This window comes from Sarcophilus harrisii, chromosome 1 (genome assembly GCF_902635505.1).
Source record: "Sarcophilus harrisii chromosome 1, mSarHar1.11, whole genome shotgun sequence".
NCBI lineage: Eukaryota > Metazoa > Chordata > Mammalia > Dasyuromorphia > Dasyuridae > Sarcophilus > Sarcophilus harrisii.
In genome coordinates this window covers 49,697,777-49,715,274 of record NC_045426.1, presented here as the reverse complement: position 1 = coordinate 49,715,274, position 17,498 = coordinate 49,697,777, and the positions used below count along the sequence as shown (strand labels likewise).

The 17,498-nt window shown below is 48.1% G+C and overlaps 2 protein-coding genes across 4 annotated transcripts; one reads left to right on the top strand and one right to left on the bottom strand.

Annotated features, from left to right (window-relative positions):
* Window positions 1–83: 83 nt before the first annotated feature.
* Window positions 84–7,821, bottom strand: ARPC4 (actin related protein 2/3 complex subunit 4). The gene is made up of 6 exons (XM_031954833.1): window positions 7,549–7,821; window positions 6,751–6,869; window positions 6,265–6,376; window positions 4,203–4,298; window positions 2,312–2,482; window positions 84–902 (listed from the first exon to the last, which is right to left on the bottom strand). Exons 1-6 carry the CDS (start codon window positions 7,549–7,551, stop codon window positions 897–899), a joined length of 507 nt encoding a protein of 168 aa, XP_031810693.1. The 5' UTR covers window positions 7,552–7,821; the 3' UTR covers window positions 84–896.
* Window positions 7,822–7,901: 80 nt separating this feature from the next.
* On the top strand, window positions 7,902–16,801 carry TADA3 (transcriptional adaptor 3). Of its 3 annotated transcripts, XM_031954800.1 has the most exons (9): window positions 7,902–8,150; window positions 11,003–11,231; window positions 11,682–11,932; window positions 12,090–12,237; window positions 12,414–12,555; window positions 12,681–12,784; window positions 13,363–13,472; window positions 13,705–13,890; window positions 15,616–16,801. In XM_031954800.1, exons 2-9 carry the CDS (start codon window positions 11,025–11,027, stop codon window positions 15,806–15,808), a joined length of 1,341 nt encoding a protein of 446 aa, XP_031810660.1. In that variant the 5' UTR covers window positions 7,902–8,150; window positions 11,003–11,024; the 3' UTR covers window positions 15,809–16,801. The 3 variants fall into 3 exon arrangements, with proteins under 3 accessions (XP_031810660.1, XP_023353933.1, XP_003762455.2); XM_023498165.2 differs by lacking the exon at window positions 7,902–8,150 and having other exon boundaries at window positions 10,242–11,231; XM_003762407.4 differs by lacking the exon at window positions 7,902–8,150 and having other exon boundaries at window positions 10,244–11,231; window positions 12,132–12,237.
* The last annotated feature ends 697 nt before the right edge of the window (window positions 16,802–17,498 follow it).

The following is a 17,498-nucleotide window of genomic DNA, read 5'->3' as shown; positions in this document are numbered from 1 at the left end:
TGCCGGTGCTCTGGCAGCCCCGTACAACGCACCGCACCCCTCACCCTCATCACTGCCCTCTGTTCACACACACAGCACAGACATCATGCAGCCCCTAGGAGGGCAGGAAAAGATTTTAATGGGGTGTGAGGTCACCAAGTTAAGAAAAGTCACATCGAGTGCAAAAGCAGAAGAATGAGGGCAGAGGGGGCGGGTGTACTGATTGGCAGGGGCAACTACTGGGGAAGGATGTGCTGCCTCTAGCATGGGAAGCAACAGACCCCCGGAAGCAGGTCTAAACAGGCTGCTCTCCCTTCCAGAAGGATGACGCAGGAGCCCTCTCTGCTAGAGGACCGAGCCACTGAGGGCTCCGAGGCACAGAGGCACAATGGGGCCTGCCTCTGTACACTTCTCTCCCATCTCAAGCCATCTTAAGACAGCCTCTCAGCTCTCAGAAAGCCAAAGAAGCAGCCCCTTGGGGGGAAAGGTAAAGAAATGAGTGGAGTCTGAAGTCTCTCTTCCCTGCACATCTGGAAGGGAGAGGGGGAATGGTGGGGAAGGCCACAGTCACCTTTTGGTTCCAGGCCCGCCCAGACCCACAGCGACCAGTAAAGCAACTGGAGGTGGTTACGCTGGTTTAAAAAAAGACAAAAGGTTACAGTGTCCTACAAGCACAGAGTTTTAAATTTAAAGACATTAAAAAAACTTGTCCCAGCCCAGGGGACTGAACATAGATGGCCAGGCTGACCCACTGGGTGTGGCCTTGCAGATCTACTGCGGTTTTCTTTGCAATAGCAAGCTCTCCAGCAGTGCCCAGTATCCCCAAGCCCCATCCCTCCCCTTGCCCTAGGGTCTTCCGAGCTGGCCGGGGAAGCTTTGCAGAGAGGAGAGAGCAGCCAGAGATCCAGTCAGATGCTCTAAAACTGTGAAGAGAGCAAAGGGGAAACTGGGATGAGTGCTCCATGGCCTTGGCATTTCGAGCTAAGCAGCCCACTTTCAATTTTCAGTTTCCCTCTTTCAATAATTTCCTCCTACACAAGACACTCCTCCCCTCCCCGACCCTGTTTACTCAGCAAGTGCTTTATAAATGCCTTCTTTGGCACTGAAACCCATTCTCCCCTTTGACCCCAGCCTAGCTCCCAGCAGAGGGGTCTGGAAGCTCCAGGGGACCTATAGACTGGCCCCTTGGTTGGAAAGGAAGAAGGGTCTGGCATTTCACTGGCTGCCTCACCACCAACATCCCACTTGGGATGCCCTTTGTTATGCCAAAAGACCCCTAGGTTCTTGAATGCTATAGTCTTTTGTTTTGGCCAGGCCTGCTTCAAACTGGACAGGGTACAGCAACAATCTTATCACAGGACCAGCTCAGCCAAATCCAGAGATGTGCTACCCAAAGGGCCAGCAACTAGGCCCTGGCTTGTTTTAAGCTCACGGCAAAGAAGAAGACTTCCATTAAGACACCACAGCATTACCATCTGCATTAGTGGAAGAGGTACCCGTACCAATGAAATGACCCATCTGAATGCATACATCTATTTTCTGCAAAGACAGCAGAAGGTCTAATTAAATCCCAGGACAAACTGGTAGTAATTGTCACTTTTAGGAAAGTGAACTTCTGTACAGAATCTATTCTTTTCTACACATAATACATAATTAAGTATCTGGGAATAAGAGTAAATTGTGAATTGAACACACTAACAAATGAAATTTTGTGGGACACATAAGCATTACACGTGTACACACAAAATCTAGCCAACATCAAATGGGTAAATATGTAGGGAGTACACACCTGTCAGTACTCATATTGTATGGAGTTAAGTATTCCCTCATTAAAGGGCTCTATAACTAGAAAGAAATGGACAACTTTGTAAGGAATAAACAAAAAAAATTAAAGACTGGTGGCAAAAATCAGGATCATTATGAAGCCTGAAAGAGAAAAGCCAGAAAGGAAATGCAAGATGACTTCTATGCTATGCAAACCGTAGATACTACTATTTATCTTAGCAGAGCACAACTTAAGTTCCCTCTTAATGAATACAAGTGAAATGCAAGCAAGAACTTCCTAGGCAAGAAGTTTGATATGCTGGGCCTAGGTCACTATAGGAAAATTCCTGGGATATCTTAAGAATAGAATAATTCCATCTTTTCCGGCCTCCAGCAGTCTAAAGCAACTAGTTCCATGAAAACAGTCTCAGCTAATCCTTCCAGCCCTAATAATTTTTCAGGGGGGTAAAAAAAACCCATTTTCTAAATATTGTCTTTCTACTCAAATAGGTAATTTGACTTCTATGCCAGCCTTCTCCCCCTCCCGCAAAGTCCTCAAAATCCTCACATTCTTGAGGAACTCCTCTGCCACAATACGAGCACGAGCATTGACAGACAGCTTCATTTCACTGATTTCCTTATCAATTTCCTCCATGAAGTGGATGACAAAATCCACCAGTTTGTGTTTGTACATTTGTTCTGTGTGGAAGTTTGTAATCAGGAAACTGATATCATAACCCTGAGAAACAGAAACAAAAAAAAAGAAATGAGCAATTTAGTTGCTGGGAGTAAGGAAGGAGAACAGGAGCCCTTGAAGACCAAGAATCCTTTCTTAATCCATCCCACCTTTAAAAAAAAAAAAAAAAGATTCTTAAAAATTTTTTTAATCAATGAAAGTGTACCTTTCTCCTTCCCCAAATCCTCAAAACTTAGAAAGCAAGAAAAAGAAAAAAACCCTTATGAACAACAGAGCCAAGCAAAAAAGTCTTGCATTGTCAAGGTGCCCCCCAAAAATGTCTTCATCATCACTGGATCTATTATTTCTCTATACACAGATGGGCAGCATTGAAGCCCTACCTTCTCAAGTGCTATATTTATCTTTTACCTTCCAACATAGTGACCCTAGTGATTTGTGAGGGTGAGGGTACTAAGGCTACCCAAAGCTTTGCTACATCTTTTGAATGCATATTCATGGGATGTCTGGGTATAAGTTGTGATTTGGAGGAAAAAAAAAAAAGCTGTATTCTCAAACTGATTACAACATACAAACCGTGCTAAATAATTTCTTTTCTCTAGCACTGATCTTATAAGGATTATTCTGCCTAGCAAGTTTTTTAAGCATTTTTTTTTCTTAAATCCAACTTTTGGAGCATCTGGGGCTCCATCTATCATAGAATCATCAGGCTTTACAGATGCAAAATCTTTAGAGGTCAGTTAGCTCATACAAATTTTGCAGATATGGAAACTGGAAAACAATAATCAGGACGAATTTTACACGTGGAGTCAGAGATGCTGAGCAATCCTAAGAAAATCACAAATTCACAAGGTCTCAATGAGAAAAATCACTAAATGATTCCTGAGACCTCTTCCAGCCTTAGATCTCATGAAGCCCAGAGAGGCAGAGATAGGGAGATATAGAGCCTTTTTGACGGCAGTGCTGCCACTAATAGAATGGTATAATGGAAAGACCCCTAGATTAAAGTGAGAAAGCCAGGAGATCCAGGTCTCAGATCAGTCTCTTAACTAGCTACTGAGTGCCTTGTGTCAAATCTTCAGTTTCCCAAATTGTAAAATGGGGAAATATCTCAAATGTTGTGAAGATGGAATGACAGTACATGAAACAAAAACAATTATTTTCCCAACTAGATTAGACATTCTTAACACTGGAACCACTGTCTTCTGCTTCTCTTTTTCCCCACAGTCCTCAAGCTGAGAAAATTGCTTCCTGTAAGCCTCAGATGCTTTTCCTTACCAGACAAAAGAAAATTCACTGACTATTGCCTGGAAGATTTCAAGATGGTGATCTGTGGTCGAGAGCTAGCTAAGGCAAAGGTTTCAGAGACAATCTTGAATCCAAGAACAATCTTGGAAAGCAAGAAACGCTGTATCAGACAGTGTTCTTATCCTCTGGGAATTCTCATGTGTCATGGAGACATGTGGACAAATGAGCAAATAAAAAATGAGAAACATTTTGAGTCAGGAAGGTTATAGGGTTGTGTCTATACAGACCAGAAGTTATTAATCTATCAAGTTCTGAACCCAGATCACACCAATTACAGCTACTCTCCCTGGAAACTCTTTGGAGTTCAAGTTGCCTATGGACATTTGTGGAAGCTCTGAAGTGAGCCTAAAGTTTCTTCCCAGAAATCATTATTCTGATGAATCCAACCTTGAGGGAGCATCTCCTGTGTTCCTGTGCTAAGAGTTGTAAGTGCTCCAGATCCAGGCCTCTACCTCACCTCCACAGGCTTCCTACGCAAGATGAAGAAGTTCTCTGCTCTCATCATCATGAATCGCATAAATTTGTGGCAAAGGATCTTCTCAATCTCATCAGCCTGCAGAGAACAATGACAAAGAAAACAAAAAAAACCCAGGTTTCCACAAGCCAGCATAAGAGGACAAAATGAACAGTACAATGTAGTACAGGTCTTCAATCTGTCACACTCAACCCCACAGTGCTACCATATAATGGCTGTCCATTCTGAGGCTGTTGTTCTGCAATGTCTCTAAACCCAAGTTTTTGAAAACTAAAAGGAAAGAAACTAAGGAGAATTAGAGAATATGGAGAATTTCAAGAATAAGAATTTCACAACAGCATTTTCATTCTTTCTGTTGTTTGCTTGCATTTTGTTTTCTTTCTCTTTTTTCCCTTTTTGATCTGATTTTTCTTGTGCAGCAAGATTATTGTATTAATATGTATATATTGGTTTCACATATATTTTAACATGTTTAACATATTTTGGATTACTTGCCACCTAGAGGAAAGAATGGGGGGAAGGAGGGGGAAATTTGTAACATAAGGTTTTGTAATGTTGAAAAATTATCCATGCATATGTTTTGAAAATAAAAAGCTTTAATTAAAAAAAAAAAATTAGGAGTATTAAGTATATTAGGGAAGGTCCTCCACAATTTAAGAATATTACATGAACACAGGATATTTCCAAGCCTGGAGTTGATGAATATGTTCTAATATTTTCCATATCTGTATTTTGATATCATTGCTTTCTATTGTAATCCTCTAGATTTTATACATTTAAGCAACATTCTATCGGGGTTCAGGAGCTTCACTACACTACCCAAGGGGTCCCTGATGCAAAAAAGTTAATTAACATGACCCATTTCCATTCTTGGAAACAAGTTCTACATCGTTCTTCCAGATGAAATATACATACAGAGCTTTTGTTCAGTGATTTCAATCATGTTGGACACTTTGTGACCCCATTTATGATTTTCTTAAGAAAGCTTAACTGTTGTGCCATTTCTCTCTCTCTCTCTCTTTTTTTTTTAAACAGATGAGGGACTAAGGCAAAGAGGATTAAGTGATTGCCCAGAGTCACAGCTATTAAGGGTCTGAGACCAGACTTGGAACTCAAGAGGATGGACCTTCGTAATTCAAGGTCCAGTGTTCAATACATTGCACCACTTCATAATCTTCTCTCAAAAGTCAAAAGGCTCGGCCCCAGAAAACAGGAAAAAGAACTGGACCCATCTTGTCAGTTCTACACCCTGCTGCTAAATTTGGGTTAACTTTAGAAATTAACATATATTTGCATTTTTTGTTTGCAAACTATATTCAATTATTTCAGTTGGTCCTCACAAGAACACTTCAAAGTACATAGTGTATTATGCTCACTGAGGCTCACAGAAACAGAACCTTTGTCTGTGACATGCCTGGGTTTACAAAGCTCTTGAGAGTCAGGACAGGTAGCTCTGACTTACTATTGAGGTTGTCTGTCATAGCCTGCAAAAAGTAACAACCTGCAGTAGAAACAAGAGAATATTATACCCAGCAACAAGATTATGTGATGATTAATTGCGATGTATTTGGCGCTTTTTAACAATGAGATAGTTCGAGTCAATTCCAATAGACTCATGATGGAGAGTACCATCTGCATTCAAAGAGAGAACCATAAGGATTGAATGTGGATCACGACACAGCATTTTCACCTTTTTTGGTGGTTTGCTTTTTTCCCTTTTTGATCAGATTTTTCTTGTGCAGCACTATAAATGTGGAAATATGTTTAGAAGAATGGCACATGTTTAACCTATATTGGATTACTTGCTGTCTAGGGGAGGGGGGAAGAGGAAAGGGAGGGAGAACAATTTTGGACACAAACTTTTGCAAGGGTGAACGTTGAAAATTACTTTGATTACTTTCCTAAAGCAGTTAGGTTGCAGAAAAAAACAATCGGTTTCATTTCCTAAGCTTTTTTCTCAATAATCTCTCAAATTTCAAGGCCCCCTAACTAATGCAGATTTTCTAACATCCAGTCTCTAGTTTTAAGCAAGTGTTAAACTTACCTGTTTGACAGCAATGCTGACTCGAACAGAATTGATGGAACCCTCAATCAGAACCTTTTCCTTCTCATTCCTGCTGATGGTCACGGGTTGCAAGAGGAGTTCTTTGCTACTCCTATAAATGTAATGTCACAGACAATACTGTCACTGAAGGGACAGCCTAGTCCAGAAAACCCTACTATGATCTCCAACCGAGATAAAGAACACGTTGGGGGTCACAGTGGAACTAACCGCCCAGAGGCTTCAAAACAGGAACCAGAGAGACCATCCTAACACGTAGATTGAGGGACAAAGACTAACATGAAATGTGGCCCGAGGTTTATCAAGCCAGAATAACTGGCACTCACCCGTCACTCACTCAGCCCTCCCCCAGAACTCGCAGTAAGGAAAAGGAGGAAGTGATAACTGGGAAATGTATAAAGGCCGGGCTGGTTCCCACCAGAGCCGGGCGGCTGTCCCCGGGCCCCCCCAGCTCCCCGGCCCTCCTACCTGACTTCCACCTCGGGCTTGTTGTGCCTCTCCACCACCTGGGAGGAGAAGTTCTCCAGGCAGAGCGCGGCCTGCAGCGTGGCCCGCACGGCGCTCAGGTAGGGGCGGAGAGTGGCAGTCTGCAAGGAAGACACCGGGACTGTGGAACCGCGGCAGCTGTGACAGCCGCTCCGCCGGGGGCCCGGGAGGCCCATTCGCCGCTCACCTGCCCCACGGGCCTCCCTTCGGCCCGACAACGTCCCCCGTAACAAGTCACTCCCCGGGAGCCCCAAAGCCTACCCAGGCGCCGCTTTTGGTGCCCTGGGGGAGGGGGGGGGGCACAAGAGACGAAGCTGGGGCAGAGGCAAATGACTCGGCCAAGGTCACTGGTTACAGGCGCTTTGCTGCCCGCCCTCGCCTCTGCTCGCTTCCCCTCCTCCACTGCGCGCTCTCACTGCTTCCTCCCGGCCGCCCCTCACCCTCCCGGTCTGGGCTCTCCGACGTCCGCGCCCAGCTCGGGCTCCCCTTTCCTGTTTCTTCCCTCCTCCCCCCCCCCGAGCCCCCGGTTTTTTGCTTCTCCCCATCCCCCCCCCACCCTCTCCGGCGCTTCTGCCAAGTCCCCCATCCGCGCTCCGCGGCTCTCCCGGCGCCCGGACCCCCCTCAGCCCTCCCGGGCTCCTCCCCGGTAGAGCTGCCCCGGTCTCCCCGGCGACCCCCGGGCTTCCTCAGCCGCCGAGACAGCTCGACTCCCTCTCGGCCGCAAGGCTGCCTCTCTCCCCGTTCTCCCGAGGGCCCCCGGCGGACGCCCCCAGCCCTCACCATGGCTGGTGCTGGCTAGGCCGGAAAGCGGAAGTGCTGAAGTGCAGTGGCTTCGGGGCGCCGTCTCTTCCGGGAGCCGGGCTGGGGCGCTACCATCGCCGCTCCGAGGGGAGGGGCGGCCGCAAAAAAGCAGCGACGGTTCTTCTCTTCCGCCGCCCCCTTACAGCGTGCAGGAACCGCCCGTCTCCAAGGGCGTCAGTGCTTCTTCTAGGTCCGCGGGATGGTGGGAGCGCTTTTGCGCCCATTCCTCCCTGTCATCCCTGTTCCTCCGCCTGCCCCCCCCCTTCCGCTGGAAAGTACAGCCCCGCTCGCCGTTCTGGACCCATATTAGGACAGGGCCAGACACGGGAGCGCCCCGCCTCTTCCGGTTCTGACCCCGCCCGCCCGCGGTCTGTTACTGCCCAGGCCTCCGCTTCCGAGGCTCCCCTGCCTCGCCCGAGAGTGGGCCCGGCCCCTTTGCACCACCCACCCCCGGGCCGCAGTGGGCGGCTCCGCCGGCCCCTGCAGGACCGGCGGTTATCTGCTCTCGCGACCCCGGCCCCCCCAGCCGCGAGGGACTGAGCGCGCGCCTCGTGGAACCGGAGAGAGCTCGGGCTGCGAAGGTGGAGGCGGGACCGGGCGTGGGGAGCGGGCGATGACAGGGGAGTGAGGAGGGGCGGGGGCTGGCAGCGAGAAGAGCCGGGGGGGCAACTCCTCGGGGAATGGGGCGCGGACGGGAGGGGCGTGGGGCAACTCCTCGGGGGACGGGGGGCGGGACAACTGCTCGGGGAGTAGGGGGCGTGGGGGACAAGTACACGGAGCAGGGGCGTGGGGCTGGGGGGACAATTCCACAGGGAGTAGGGGCGGGCTACACCCGGGATGGGGGGTGGAGGGCAGGAGGGGAGCCCACTCCCGAGCGGGGTGTGGGGGAGCACTTTGTGGCCCCCCCGGTAAGGGGCAGGCGTAGGAGAGCGGGTCTGGCAAAGGTCGCGGTCACGGCCGTGTCAGAGGGAGGGAAGGAGGACTGCGGCGGTCCTCCCCCCTCCTGGGGCTCCTTCTTCCCTCGTATCCTTTAAACAAATGAAGGAGCGCTCGCTAAGGGCGTCCCGGGCCGGGCGCCTGCTGGTTATCGAGCAGTTAGTGCTCCCAGGGGCCGGGCTGCCGGGGCCGGGCTCCCATGGACTGGGCTCCCATGGACTGGGCTCCCGGGGCCGGGCTGCCGGGGCCGGGCTCCCGGGGTCGGGCTCCCATGGACTGGGCTCCCATGGACTGGGCTCCCGGGGCCGGGCTGCCGGGGCCGGGCTCCCATGGACTGGGCTCCCATGGACTGGGCTCCCGGGGCCGGGCTCCCGGGGCTGGGCATGGAGATGCCGCAGAAAGGGGAGCTCGCAGCCTCATGGGGGGGACCATGCAAAGGGCCGCCCGGCCGGCGGATCTGTCTCACGGGGAGCAGCGAGGGCTCGCTGACCGGCTGCTCCGGGAAAGGGGGTCTGGAAGTATCCCAGAAAGCCCGAGGCAGGCCTGCTCTCCAGGTGCTGCTCGTTGGGTCCCGGGAGAGTTTGCTCGGACTCCCGGGCCTGGGGAGCCGTCTCCGGATTCTTGGTTCTAAGGGGCCGGTGTCAGGCAGGTGGCTTTGATTGCCCTTTATAGGTTCAGGTGGGCAGGCTTGTACTTATCAGTCACCAGCTGGGCTGGGCGCAGAAGCTTCCCCTAAGTGTCCTCCAGGGCTCTGCCCTGAAGCTCATTTCTCGGCTGTAGCGGCTCCCATGAGTTGCGCTTTTCTCTCTTAGCTCCTACAAAAAACTTTCCCAAATTGGGATGGCCCCGTCCCCACATTCCTTTGTATTTATGTGTGTTTTTTGTACTTATCTGTGTCCATAGTGTTTCCCCTCAGGAGGATGCAGCTGACTCCCCCATCGCAGTGAAGGGCAGCATGGCCTAGTGGATGGAGCACACTTACTATACCTGGAGTCAGATGGATCTGGGTTCTTATCTTCCCTCAGATAATAGTTGTGTGATCCCAGACAATTCACTGAACTCTTAGTTTTCTCTGGGCCAGGGGGAAGGATCAGATTCCTTGTCACCCAAGGTTCTTTCAAACTTCAAGTCTATGGTCTGTGACATCCAGCTCTCCTCTTTCCTAGATCAGCCTTGTCTCACCACATCTTCTCCAAGATGTCCTGTAGTCACCTCCAGCTCAGCATAATTTATTAGCTTTCTCCTTAAACCTGTCCCTCCTTCCTATTTTTGTGGAGTGTTCTATTCACTAGGCCGTGCTGCCTCTCACTACATCCTCCTAAAGGGACATACATACATAGATAAGTGAGTACAAAACCCTCACTGTCCTTCTAGCCACCCAGCTTCAAAACCTTGGGTTCGCTCTCAGCTCCTCATTCTCTCACAGCTCATATTCAACTCGTTGCTAAGTCTTGGCAGTGCTACTTCTATCACATTTCTCAAATCTGTCCTCCCATATTTACTCACACACCCTTTGCCATATGAAGGAAACTTCTGTGCCTCTTTGTTGTCTCTAGGATAAAAGACTAGTCCTTAAAATTGGGCATTTACATTCCTCCATGTAGGGTGCCTAGATGGTACAGTGGATAGAGCATCTGTCCTAAAGTTAGAAGGACCTGAGTTCAAATCCAGCTGAGATACCTCTGCTACTTTTTAGCTGTGTGACCCTGGGCAAATCACTTAATCCCAATTGCCTCATGCACACATAAAAAAATTTCTCTATATTATGACTTCAGGTTCATTCTTCTTTCTCTAGAGCTCTACTTCCCAGCCAAACTAGCCTTACTTGCCCACACATTCTTCCCAGTATTTGCCATTTTATCTCAGCATCTTTACATAGGTTGTCCCTGGGATCTTCAGGGTTCAGTTTAAATGTCAACTCCCACAATAACTGTGTGTCAATTTCCCCCATTTATCACTCTATCCCCCAAACTAATTTATATTTATTTTGTATGTTTTAGGACTTATTTGCACACATGCATACATGTAGATAGATATATATGATTTCCCCTCAGTAGCATATAAATTCCTCAAGGGCAAGGATTATTTTCTCTTTTATCTTTGTATTTGTGGTATCTAGCACAGTGCCTGGTATGCAATAGGTGCTCAATGAAGGCTTTTTGAATTGAATGAGGAACAAGAAGAATGAAAAGAAAAGGGAAGAAGGGAGAAGGTTTGGAGTTATGGGAGGGGGCAATAACTTGTGAGGGAAGGATGAATAAAGATAGGAACTAGCGGGAGACATAGCTAGTGATCATAAAGGTAGGGGAAGAATTTGAAGAAAAGAGGCTGCCTCAAAGAGAGTAATGACATTGGAAGTGGAGAAAATTACTATTGACTTCTGACGTTCAGGCTATTAGCCCCGGCCCGTCACCAACCTTGAAGGCCCACCTCCCCAGAGGTCCTTCCGACCCATGCTGCTTCCCAGTTCTTGTCAGTTGACTGTTTTCCTCTCCAGCCCTTTAGAGCCTACGAGGGCCATGAGTGAGCTCAAGGACTGCCCGCTGCAGTTCCATGACTTCAAGTCGGTGGACCACTTGAAGGTATGCCCTCGCTATACAGCGGTGCTGGCCCGCTCAGAAGACGATGGCATCGGCATTGAGGAGCTTGACACCCTGCAGCTGGAGCTGGAGAACCTGCTTTCTTCAGCCAGCCGGCGTCTTCGGGTGCTGGAGGCCGAGACCCAGGTGACTCCTTCATTTAACTTGTCCCTGCTCTGGAGTCAGGTGGTAAGGTAGAAGGAGAGGGGAGGGGGTGCCCATTGGATAGTGAAGCCAAAATAGGGGATCGGCATTAGATCACCTGTGGGCTGAGCAGCCTTACTGTGCTAGGGCTGTGAGTACTTTGGGGGGTTCGGGACAAAACAAAGGAAGCTTCCCCACATGGGAGGCAGGCAGGCTATATGTAAAAGAAAGTATAGGAACACCGTGACAGCCACATGAATTGCAGGGAGTGTTGGGTAGGGAAGGGCTTTGGCAGTATGGGGTCACGTATTGCCTAGGAAGGCTGTTGAGAGGAATATTTGAGTAATAGTTTCCATTTCTTAAGGGCTTATGTCACTAAGATTCCAGTTTTTCTTGGGATAAAAGCAATTCCATTGACTTCCTTTCCTTAGTAACTAAATGTCTGTCTTTCAGATCCTGACTGACTGGCAGGATAAGAAGGGTGACCGACGATTCCTGAAGTTGGGCCGGGACAATGAACTGGGAGCCCCTGCGAAACATGGCAAACCCAAAAAGCAGAAGCTGGAAGGAAAGGCAGGTCACGGGCCTGGTCCTGGCCCTGGCCGGCCCAAGTCCAAGAACCTCCAGCCCAAGATCCAAGAATATGAATTCACAGATGACCCCATTGATGTGCCACGGATTCCCAAGAATGATGCTCCTAACAGGTGCAGGGCTGGGAGAAGTCAGGGGAAAGGGGTTATCAGGAATTGGGAGGGACCCCCTGGGGGCTTCTGATATCCTGGGGGCTGTCATTGTTTCTGGGATAAGCATGTAGGATGGGACCACCATCTAGCAGGCACTTAATACAGTGGCTGATAATAGGCGAGGGGACTGTCTGTGCTCAGGGCCAGGCTCTGCTCCCAGGTTCTGGGCTTCCGTGGAGCCGTATTGTGCCGACATCACCAGTGAGGAAGTACGAACGCTGGAAGAGCTGCTGAAGCCCCCAGAAGATGAGGCTGAGCATTACAAGGTAGACCCTTCTCAGCACCGCCCCTTGTCTGACCCTGCTTTGGGCAGGGAGTGTCTTAGTCGGAGGCTCAGACCACCTCAAGCTCTGGTTCTGAAACATATTGAATAAGGAAGGAAAAACCACTCCAAAGGTTCTTCAGTTTGACTGGTTCTTATACTATTCCTTTTCCCATGCAGATCCCACCCCTGGGGAAGCACTATTCCCAACGCTGGGCCCAGGAGGATTTACTGGAAGAACAGAAGGACGGAGCCCGGGCAGCAGCCGTAGCCGACAAGAAGAAGGGCATTATGGGACCACTGACCGAACTGGACACTAAAGGTATTCTCCTAAGTCCTGTCAGATCTCCTTTTTTTTCCTCATCCCTGTAAGACCAAGAGAAGTGTCTAAGCTGTGCCCAATAATCTCCTGCCCCCTTTATACCCCCTACCCCTCTCTGGTTCCAGATGTGGACGCGCTCCTTAAGAAGTCAGAGGCCCAGCATGAGCAGCCTGAAGACGGGTGTCCCTTTGGCCCTCTGACTCAACGGCTCTTACAGGCTTTGGTGGAGGTGAGGGTCCAGAGACTTGGCGTTCTCTCAATGCCCTAGTGCAGGGGACGTAGAAACCAGACTGAAACAGTCTGACAGGACTACCTGTGTGACCTTGGGCAACTCATTGTGGCTCTTAATTTCCTCACCTCTAAAATTAGGGCCTCTCTGGTACCTCACTACCAGAGCTGCAGTCCTAAGAGTTGGTCAGTATTGTGTGGAACCCTTTTTCGTGGGATATCAGTGGGCATGGACTGTCCTCTGAGAACTCAAAGCCTGATGGGAGGAGGAGGGATATAGCTTAGACACCTAAGGAGAAACTTAAAAATTTGGTATCTTCAAGCCATATCTGGCTACCTTTTTCATTCATAACTGCTAGGGAAAGGGGCATTTGCTGTAGTGACCAGAACCCTTGCTCTTAGTTGGGAAGGCTTCCTGGAGAAAGGTAGACAAGAGCAGGGCACCTCAGAGAGACGCTGTCATTTGTGGAAGGGGTCACCTGTCAAAGTCTGGGAGGTACAGGGAAGGTGAGTGGTGGGGGACCAAGACGAGCTTGAGACTAGAGCCCTTGCCCTTGTCTTGCTTTTATGATCTCTTAGGAAAACATCATCTCCCCCATGGAAGATTCCCCTATCCCAGATGTGTCTGGCAAGGAGTCTGGAGCCGATGGTGCCAGTACCTCCCCTCGAAATCAGAACAAGCCATTCAGGTGAATAGTGGTCTCTTCTCTGCCCGTCCTCCCCCTGCCCCTTCCCAGCATCTGCTACCACTTCTTTCTGAAGACCAGCTGACTCTTCCAGGTCTCTGGCTTCCTGTGGGGAACAGAGGGTGGTAGAAGCTGCTGCTCAAAACAAGAAGCACTGCAGGGCTGGCCCTTTAATGGAAGAGGGCAGCGTCATTTGTAAAGCTTAGGTAACCGTGACCATCTGACCCATCCGCAGTGTCCCCCATACCAAGTCTCTGGAGGGGCGAATCAAGGAGGAGCTGATAGCCCAGGGCCTGCTGGAGTCGGAAGACAGGCCTGCCGAAGACTCGGAGGACGAGGTCCTGGCTGAGCTGCGGAAGCGGCAGGCTGAACTGAAGGCGCTCAGCGCCCACAACCGAACCAAGAAGCATGATCTCCTGAGGTGGGCATGAGCACAGGAGGGTCAGTGGGAATTGGGTCCCGGCTAGTCAGTTACCTCCCACCTCGTTGGGTGGCTGTGTTACCGTCTAAAAGTGTCCCCCACGGCAGTGGAGTTATCACTAAGGGAACATAAGCTGTTGTCATTGGGCCCCCTAAAGTCTTTCTGTGATGCTTCATTGTAGGTGAAGGTGACCTTAAATTCTAAAAGTTTCTGCCATTGAAGCCTTGGTGGGTACCACAAAGTCGGAAAGACTTTGAGTGGCAGGGTGTCATTTGGCTATCACTGATGAGGCTATCACTCATCAGAGATTGGGTTCCAGGTGATGGAACTTGGTCATGGAAACTAAGAGTGTCTCAGGCTTTTTACTTTGCATCCTCATCAGTGTGGAATCATCAACGTTTGGGGTATTTGGGGGCACCCACTGCGCTACATATTGGATGCTTTTAGGACTCATGAACAGCTGGGGCAGATGCATAATCAATCCAGCTTTATAATAACTCTGGCAAGAACATCAGGGGAATAATGTTGTGGGAGAAAATCCTAGAATGTTAGAGCTGGAAGGATTTAGACATAATCTGGTCCAAACCATCATTTTAAAAAATGTTTTGTTGATGTCTTTTGTTGTTACATCACAGCCATTTCTGTATATACACCACTGTTCTCTGGTCAGTGACCTTCAAAGAAAAAAGGTTTAGCAAAACTTAATATACAACTTCACCTTACAGTATTTCATCCTACTCATTTTGTTCTTTTTTTAATTGTAGTCAGTAATTACAAACATTTCAAGACATGGAAGAATAGGAGAGAGAATTGAGTAAGAAACTATGGCCTTCTGCTGTGTACGATTTTTAAAAAACCATATGAGCTTAATTCAGTTGTAACAAATTGCTTTGTGGCCCCTTTTGCATATCCTCTCTCTTCCCGCTATGCATCTCATAAGGTCCAAAAAGAGGTGGCCTGACTGATGTTCATGGCTAAGTAGCATCAAAGTCTGGGTCCCATTTGAATTTCCTTTAATCTATTGGAGAAGAAGTGAGCAGGTTCCAAGTTCTTGAGAGGGAGAGACTGAGCCTTACCTGCCTTTAGCATCCCCTGTGACAGCCAACAGGCCCATTGTATAGCACATGGACAAAGAGTGCTTGACTCTATGGGTATTTATGGTCTAAAGCAACAAAACAAGGAAAAATGGGATAAATCACATTTGTGTGACAAAGACAAGACAAGACAAGAACATATAACTTACAGTTTTCACATCCCTCTGAAATAGCTGTTCTTTAGCTTGGTTTGTGAACTTAGTGTTTATTTTAATATTTTAAAACTTTAAATATAATTGGTTTCCTTGGTGATCCTTTTTATTGCATTTTGTGCTTTTAAAAACATTCCGAAAAGAGATCCACAAGTTTCACCTAAATGACTGTTTCATGATTAAACCCAAGCCTCTGGCCAGAATCTTGGGATGTTTTGGAATTGTGTTGTTGGGAATCAGGCAATTGGATAGAAAATTTTTTTTTTTTTTTTTTTTTTTTTTTTTTTAAGTTTTCTTGTCATTTTGTTTTTTGAGTGGAATGGGGGCTGGAGACGCAGCTGTCCTAGGTGTGGAATGGATGGATTTGGTCCAGACTAGGAATGCTTTTTAGAAGATGCAGTTTGGTTGGGATGTTGAAGGAAAAGGGTTGGAGATGCTTCCTGAGCTAGGGGACTGAACACATGTGTTGGTCTTTGTAGGCTGGCCAAAGAGGAAGTGAATCGCCAGGAGCTGAGGCAGCGGGTACGCATGGCAGACAATGAAGTCATGGACGCCTTCCGGAAAATCATGGCTGCCCGACAGAAGAAGAGGACCCCGACCAAGAAGGAGAAGGACCAGGCCTGGAAGACGCTGAAGGAGCGGGAGAGCATCCTCAAACTTCTGGACGGATAGTCATCCCAGCCCGCAGTTCTTCTCGTTCTCCCGGATGTTAGTGCCTAGAGGAATGGGAAGAGCCTGCTGGCTTCCTCTGGCAGAATGGACGGGAGCTGCTCTGCTGGCTGCCCCTCTTCACCGGACATTTTAGACAATGCCCAGCCGGGGAGCAGGAGGGCTCGGCTGGGCCAGAGCTGGCCCCAGGCTGCGCTTGGCTCCACATGACAGATCGGTGTCTCGGCCTAAGCTTCTCTTCTTCCCTGTGTCTGGCTGTTGTCCCTTCTTCCCTCTCTTTTCTTTCAAGGACTTTGACCCTGTGTTTTTCTGAAGTGTGAACTTTAGAGTAAACAGACTGCTCTGATTTTTAAGAATATAATACAAGTCCCAGTGTCATCTCTTGCAGTAGAGAGAAGGAACCCACTTGGGAGGGCTGGGGTAAGGAAGCAACAGTCAGTTATGGGTAATCATGAAGACCCAGAGCCTTCCTGATGTGAGCATTTCTTGTGTGCCTAGAGATGTGTTGGGTGCTATGGGGGATACAAAAGAAGGAGAAATCATGGTCTTTGGCCCTAAGGAGCTCTCCATATTCTTGAGGATATAAGACTTAATTGTGTGAAAAATTAGACAATGAAACAGTGCAGAATATACTCAGGTACTCGGGTCTAGCCTAGAAGTTGGGATTATTTGAGAAAAGTATAAGCCAAAGGGGTTGGCAAAAGCAAAAGCTTGGTGATTTAGGTGGTCCAGGTTAAGTTAAATTAAGTCCACTGGGCTTAGCATTATCTTTCCAGCTTGAAGATCCACATTGGCCAGAAATCACTCTGTTGTTAACAATAAGGCATGGGGGAAGAACTAGGGGAGAAGGAGGTCAAGGAAAGGGAAAATGGAAGTCCCCTAGGTACTATGGGAGGGAAACAAGATTGTTCCTTTATTGGCAAGTTAGTACAAGGAGGGATTGGTATGTTCCTCAGTTTCCTAGTCAAAATTTAAAATATATTTTCTCAAACAGTGGGAAGCTTGTGTAGCATGGTTTTTTTTTGTTTTGTTTTGTTTTGTTTTCCCCAATTAAATAGGCTTTTCTGAACTTCCATGGAAACATAAACATTTATAACATTGTTTTTGCAGGAAACAACAAGTTCCAAACTAGCTTATAAATTCACTTTGGAAATATAGCCTATTGGTTAGTTGGGGAGGGCCTTCAATGATGGGCAAATTTGGCTAGGTAAGGGGAAGCTGTCTTACTGGTTTTTTATTTATTTTTATTTATGTTTTATGGCCCTTAAAGCACCATAGAAACGTGAGCTCTTTTTTACTGGTCTAAAACTTGTAATTGTCCTTCCAGTTCCACATTCTAAGGACCCTGAGAGGAGGAAAGACAACTTAATACAACTTAGCCCTCACTGATCCTTTCTAACCAGGGGACAATCAGCTTCCCAAAAATAGATTTCTTACCCTTGGTTTAAAAAAAAAAACAAAAAAACACATCAAACTGATGAGACAAAAGGCATGAATGAACCTGTGAGCGAAAGGGAGTAAGTAACCTGTGTCAGAACCCAGGCAAATACATAATTTAAAAGACGCAGGGTGGGCATTGGGAGCTTTTTAAACAATTCTTCCTTAGTTATAAGATTTTTTTGTGCCCATCATCAACTCCTACGCTAAACTCTTCATTCTTCCCTCACCTCCCTTCCCCAGAATCATACAAATA